This window comes from Dipodomys merriami, unplaced genomic scaffold (assembly GCF_024711535.1).
Source record: "Dipodomys merriami isolate MVZ:Mamm:240054 unplaced genomic scaffold, mDipMer1.0.p SCAF_32, whole genome shotgun sequence".
Classification (NCBI taxonomy): Eukaryota; Metazoa; Chordata; class Mammalia; order Rodentia; family Heteromyidae; genus Dipodomys; species Dipodomys merriami.
Window position 1 is genome coordinate 261,297 of NW_027204715.1, and position 6,620 is coordinate 267,916.

The 6,620-nt window shown below is 59.5% G+C and overlaps 1 protein-coding gene across 1 annotated transcript in view; it reads left to right on the forward strand.

The window, feature by feature from the left end:
• The window catches only part of Ahrr (aryl hydrocarbon receptor repressor), a 72,217-nt gene extending 66,198 nt beyond the window's left edge, over window positions 1-6,019 (forward strand). The window contains exons 9-11 of the mRNA XM_070042081.1: window positions 4,023-4,084; window positions 4,308-4,449; window positions 5,095-6,019. Of these exons, the coding sequence (XP_069898182.1) occupies window positions 4,023-4,084; window positions 4,308-4,449; window positions 5,095-6,019 (1,129 nt within the window). The remainder of the gene's footprint in view (window positions 1-4,022; window positions 4,085-4,307; window positions 4,450-5,094) is intronic.
• The last annotated feature ends 601 nt before the right edge of the window (window positions 6,020-6,620 follow it).

The following is a 6,620-nucleotide window of genomic DNA, read 5'->3' on the forward strand; positions in this document are numbered from 1 at the left end:
TACTTCCTCCTGGGTGAGGGACACCAAGTGTTCCTAAGACTTGCCCACCTGTGCTTGCTACACACACACACACACACACACACACACACACACACACACACACACACCTGTGCCTCCACACACACACCTGTGCCTCCACACACACCTGTGCCTCCACACACACCTGTGTCTCCTCCCCACACACCTGTGCCTCCACACACACCTGTGCCTCCACACACACACCTGTGCCTCCACACACACACCTGTGCCTCCTCCACACACACCTGTGCCTCCACACACACCTGTGCCTCCACACACACACCTGTGCCTCCACACACACACCTGTGCCTCCACACACACCTGTGCCGCCTCCACACACACCTGTGCCTCCTCCACACACACCTGTGCCTCCTCCACACACACCTGTGCCTCCACACACACCTGTGCCTCCACACACACCTGTGCCTCCACACACACACCTGTGCCTTCACACACACCTGTGCCTCCACACACACCTGTGCCTCCTACACACCTGTGCCTCCTCCACACACACCTGTGCCTCCTCACACACACCTGTGCCTCCACACACACCTGTGCCTCCACACACCTGTGCCTCCACACACACACCTGTGCCTCCACACACACCTGTGCCTCCACACACCTGTGCCTCCACACACACACCTGTGCCTCCACACACACCTGTGCCTCCACACACACACCTGTGCCTCCACACACACACCTGTGCCTCCTCCACACACACCTGTGCCTCCACACACACCTGTGCCTCACACACACCTGTGCCTCCACACACACCTGTGCCTCCACACACACACCTGTGCCTCCTCCACACACACCTGTGCCTCCACACACACCTGTGCCTCCACACACACACCTGTGCCTCCACACACACACCTGTGCCTCCACACACACCTGTGCCTCCTCCACACACACCTGTGCCTCCTCCACACACACCTGTGCCTCCACACACACCTGTGCCTCCACACACACCTGTGCCTCCACACACACACCTGTGCCTTCACACACACCTGTGCCTCCACACACACCTGTGCCTCCTACACACCTGTGCCTCCTCCACACACACCTGTGCCTCCTCACACACACCTGTGCCTCCACACACACCTGTGCCTCCTACACACACACCTGTGCCTCCACACACACACCTGTGCCTCCTACACACACACCTGTGCCTCCACACACACCTGTGCCTCCACACACACCTGTGCCTCCTCCACACACACCTGTGCCTCCACACACACCTGTGCCTCCTCCACACACACCTGTGCCTCCACACACACACCTGTGCCTCCTCCACACACACCTGTGCCTCCACACACACCTGTGCCTCCACACACACACCTGTGCCTCCACACACACCTGTGCCTCCACACACACCTGTGCCTCCACACACACACCTGTGCCACCACACACACCTGTGCCTCCACACACACCTGTGCCTCCACACACACCTGTGCCTCCACACACACACCTGTGCCACCACACACACCTGTGCCTCCACACACACCTGTGCCTCCACACACACCTGTGTCTCCACACACACCTGTGCCTCCACACACACACCTGTGCCACCACACACACCTGTGCCTCCACACACACCTGTGCCTCCTCCACACACCTGTGCCTCCACACACACACCTGTGCCTCCTCCACACACACCTGTGCCTCCACACACACCTGTGCCTCCTCACACACCTGTGCCTCCACACACACACCTGTGCCTCCTCCACACACACCTGTGCCTCCACACACACCTGTGCCTCCACACACACACCTGTGCCTCCACACACACACCTGTGCCTCCACACACACCTGTGCCTCCTCCACACACACCTGTGCCTCCTCCACACACACCTGTGCCTCCTCCACACACCTGTGCCTCCCCACACACACACCTGTGCCTCCTCACACACCTGTGCCTCCTCACACACACCTGTGCCTCCACACACACCTGTGCCTCCACACACACACCTGTGCCTCCACACACACCTGTGCCTCCACACACACCTGTGCCTCCACACACACACCTGTGCCTCCACACACACCTGTGCCTCCTCACACAACTGTGCCTCCACACACACCTGTGCCTCCACACACACCTGTGCCTCCACACACACCTGTGCCTCCACACACACCTGTGCCTCCACACACACACCTGTGCCTCCACACACACCTGTGCCTCCACACACACCTGTGCCTCCTCACACACCTGTGCCTCCACACACACACCTGTGCCTCCACACACACCTGTGCCTCCACACACACACCTGTGCCTCCACACACACACCTGTGCCTCCACACACACCTGTGCCTCCACACACACACCTGTGCCTCCACACACACCTGTGCCTCCACACACACACCTGTGCCTCCACACACACCTGTGCCTCCACACACACCTGTGCCTCCACACACACCTGTGCCTCCACACACACCTGTGCCTCCACACACACACACCTGTGCCTCCACACACACCTGTGCTCCACACACACACCTGTGCTCCACACACCTGGCTGTACTTTTTCTATGGATCTTCTCATCTCCCAAATTCAAGGCCAGTGTACTGCTACTGCTCTCCCCTGCAGGTGTGACTTCAACCTGCCAAAGACTGTGAGACTCCGCTCTGACCTCTCTCGTGGTGGTCCAAGGTCTGTCCTGTACTTCGGTTTCCTGTGTTCACTGCTCTCCTTCTGTGTCACAGGTCTGCAACCCTAATCCTGTGACAGCTTCACAGATACCGAGCAGAGAAGCAGCTTCTGGGCCAAACACTCGGTCCCCGTATAAACCAGCAAGCTGCCAGGAATAGACTTCTGGAAAGTGTTCAATGAATTGATGCACCCTTGTTTCTTAAGATATGAGGAAAAACAGCTCCACAGGGAAAAGGCACAAAGATAAGATGTGGTCAGTGCCACAGCTAGCGACCGGGTGGACCACACGAGGCAGGGCTCCGGGTCAAACTCCACTCACTTAGAAATGCTCTGCCTTCATCCAGAGTTTTCTATGCTTTTAAGCTGCTGTCACTTTGTTTCCTGTTTGTGGTGCTGGGATTTGAACTCAGGGCTGACACTCTCCTACGTAGGCCACACATCAAGCCCTACTCTGCTGTTTTTTTCAGGATGGAGTCTCGAGCACCTGGCTCTGAGCTATGATTTGCTGGGTCTCAGCCTTCTGAGCAGTTAAGAGCAGAGATGTGATCCACTGGTGCCCAGTTTGATTTAGCGTTATCCTTCCCCAAAGCTCCGGCAGACCTGACATGGAGCCGAGGGGTCCTGGAGAGCGCCCTCTCCTGCCCCCTGGGGTTCATGATGAGAAACGCAGCTCAATCTTGCAGTCTCACCCTCCCAGGGCCCAGATGGAGGCCTACTGTGGCTACGGTCACACCTCTCCCACGGAGGCGTGCAAGCACGGCAGATCGTCCGGGCAGAAGGGAGGCTGGGGTGCAGCTCAGTGGGTGGAGCACTAACCAAGGAGCAAAAGTGTCAGGTACAGAGCTCAAAAAAAAAAAAGAAGAAGATAGAAGGGAGCAGAATGCCACGTGGGAAGGTGGCTCCGTGGTAGAGCACCTGCCCTGCATGCATGAGGCCCTCGGTTTGATTCCTCAGCACCACATAAGCAGAAAAAGCCGGAAGTGGCGCTGTGGCTCTATCACTAGAGTGCTGGCCTTGAGCTGAAGAGCTGAGGGACAGCGCCCAGGCCGAGTTCAGGCCCCATGACCAACAACAACAAAAATAGAATGTCATGTGGGGGACAGGGCCGCACCCTCCAGGAGCTCTGAGCTGAGCGGGAGCAGCCGTCGCTCACTCCACAGGCAGGTGTCCACTGGGAGCCATCTTGGTGCACTCCGGTCACTGTGGCTTTCCTGGTGAAGACTGTGAGAGCCTTTGTTGTTTCTGGGTCCTCTTGGTGAAAGCCCACGTGTGCTTTTTCCTACTTGCCAAAACTTACCCCAGACTTCAAAAGCATCTGTCATCGGCCATTCTACACTGACTTCCATCTGTTCTTCATAGATCAAAGGCTATCACAAATCTGTGTGAATCAGAACGTCACCGGAAACCCGGCTTCTTCCCAGGTACCTCTATTACTTCTCTGTCTCGTCTTTTCTTAATGGGCAAAAGGTCTTTGTCCCGGGAGAGCCCTGCCCGAGGAGCCCCACACGTTCCAGGCTCTGCCACCGGATGGTGGCCAGCTACTGTGGTCCGGAACTGATCTCAGGAATTGGACATTCTTCCCACAAGAAAGACATTGTCTCTCAGCCCCACGGTGACCGCTCTCCTCTGTCTAAACCCTCACAGGAAGGAGCAACGAAGAAAACAACATGACTGAGTTCCGAGCACACATGGACAGTGGCTGCTGGGCCCAGGCTCTGGGCAGGGTCCCATGCCTGTGCTTCAGAGGCAACTCCGACTTCCTCCTGAGCCCCAAGCGGGGAGCAGGGTAAGTGGTACCGGGCTTCCAGGCCTCCGTCCCTCGTCAAGTCACCTCAGACGCTAACGTAAAGGGTGGATGTGTGGAGAAGAAAGGTCTGGACGGTCTGGACGCAGTCTGGACTCTCCGAGGGAACAGCTGGGCTACTTTATTGTCTACTCTGTGTACAGACATGGCCCCGGCTTGGGCAGCATCGAATGTGATGCTCTTAGGACAGATGGTGTGGCGTGGAAGCCCTCCTGCTCCTCGACACTCCCCTTGCCTTTCTCGCCCAGCGACTCCTCCTCTTGTCCTACCAGGGTCTTGATAGCCAGATCGGGCGCAGAGGGTCTCCCTGTGGCCACTGACTCCCAGCACACAGATGCCCGTCTCCAGGCCAGACACAGGCCTGGCCCTCCAGCTTACCCCCTGCTCACGTTAGCCCTGTGGAGACTTTCCTGTTGTAGGAAAGAGTGCGTGTACGGCTTCTTACCCAAGCACTGGGGGCGGGAAGGTGAGCGGCAAAAGAAGGCCTGCTCTGTCCTCTCAGGCCAGCAGGTGGCTGGAGTGGCGGGGCCTGCCTTGGAGCTTCCCCTGGAGTTCAGGCCGTATCTGCTGAGGTCCCCAGGGTGCGGCTAGGCCCCTGCCACTGTCTGATGGCCATCTTCTTGGCAGGAATGAGGAAGAAGGTCAGGAGAGGGTGCCACGTGCGTCTGCAAAAGTGACAAGGCAGAGGGAGAGGCACGGATACAGTCGTCACTCAGAGACAGCTGTGCCCTCCAGGCGTCCGAGCTGGGCGGCGGAAGAGCCTGTCCGGGAGGATGGCAGCCGGCCGAGGCCAGAGCCAGGAAAGAAGGACCTACACTCCATGCATGCTGTGCTCCACAGCTCCTGCGTGTCCGGCCTGGGCAGCCAGGGCGTGTCCAGTGCTGCTGGCCTGACTACTACCTTCAGCGATTCACTGGGCAGCCCCCTCAGTGCCTATGGAAGCCAGATGAACAGGCCCCTGAGGGATGGCCCCCAGGCCCAGGTGCACCCGTCCACCCGTCATGTCCCCCAGCGCTGCCTGGGGACGCGACTTCCCCGATCTGGGGTACAGTGCTTCATGGCTGGAGGCTTCTCCATGGAGGGCACCGGCCTGCCCGGCCTGCCAATGACTCCTCTGTTGCTGGAGGTACCAATCAAGACGGAAGGTGACACTGGGTGGCAGGGTGCGGCGGGGGGCTGCCCTCCCAGCAGGGGGTGGCTGGGAGCCAGTGGGGCCAGGAGACGTCTGAAAACAGAGCCAGACGGCCTGCCCCAGGCCTGCACCCAGCCCCCTGGGCATCCCCACAGGAGGACCCCAGCTGGACCCTGCAGGGAACTGGCCCCGCCCTACCCTGCACCCCGTGCCTGCCAGGAGCAGCCGACCCACCACCACCTCTGCATGCCGGGCCGCAGAGAGGGCCAGAGCCTTCCTCTGGGCTGCGGTTGCAGAGCACCTGGGGCCGGCCCTGTGGTCAAGTGTGAGCCCTTAGACTCACTCTCATGGCCGTCTCTCGGCCGGGAGGCTGTACCCGAGGTGCTCCCCAAAGTGCCTCTGGGACACTGGCCCCTCTGAGGGCCTCTCCCACCTCAGCTGCCTCTCTCCAGGAAACCACGCCATCTCCAGGTCTCCCTCGGCACGGCCGCCTCAGCCCCTGAGACGGGGAACAGCAAGCACCGTCCGCCTCACATGCATGCAGCTGGCTCCGTGCAGCGTGTGGGATTCAGGGGTTCTTACATGCAAGCCCAAGTCTGTCCAAATAGGACGGCATTTCTCTTTGAGGCAGTAGCCAGCTGTGTTCCAGGAGGGCCAGCCCTCCGGCCCTCAAAGCCAGGGCGCCCTGCCCCGGAGCCGCTGCCTCCCCGTTCCTGTGTGGCGCTGTTGAGCAACGCACAGGCAGCACACCGTGCAGAGACAGAGCTCTCCAAGGAGAGAGGCAGCGAGCCCATTCACCAGCAGAATCTAGAACATTCTGTGGCAACCTGTAGGTACCTGCTCTCCAGCTCCTCCCACTGTAGCAGGTGTTCATACCCAGGCCAGAGCTGGAGCTGCCCCGGGGGGGGGGGGGGGGCGAGGCTTGTCTGTCTAATGTTCTCTGTGGACTGTGAGGATAGCTGTGAGCTTCCTGAGCATACTCTGGAGATCACAGTGTCAGGGAAGGAAGAGCCAGTGCTCC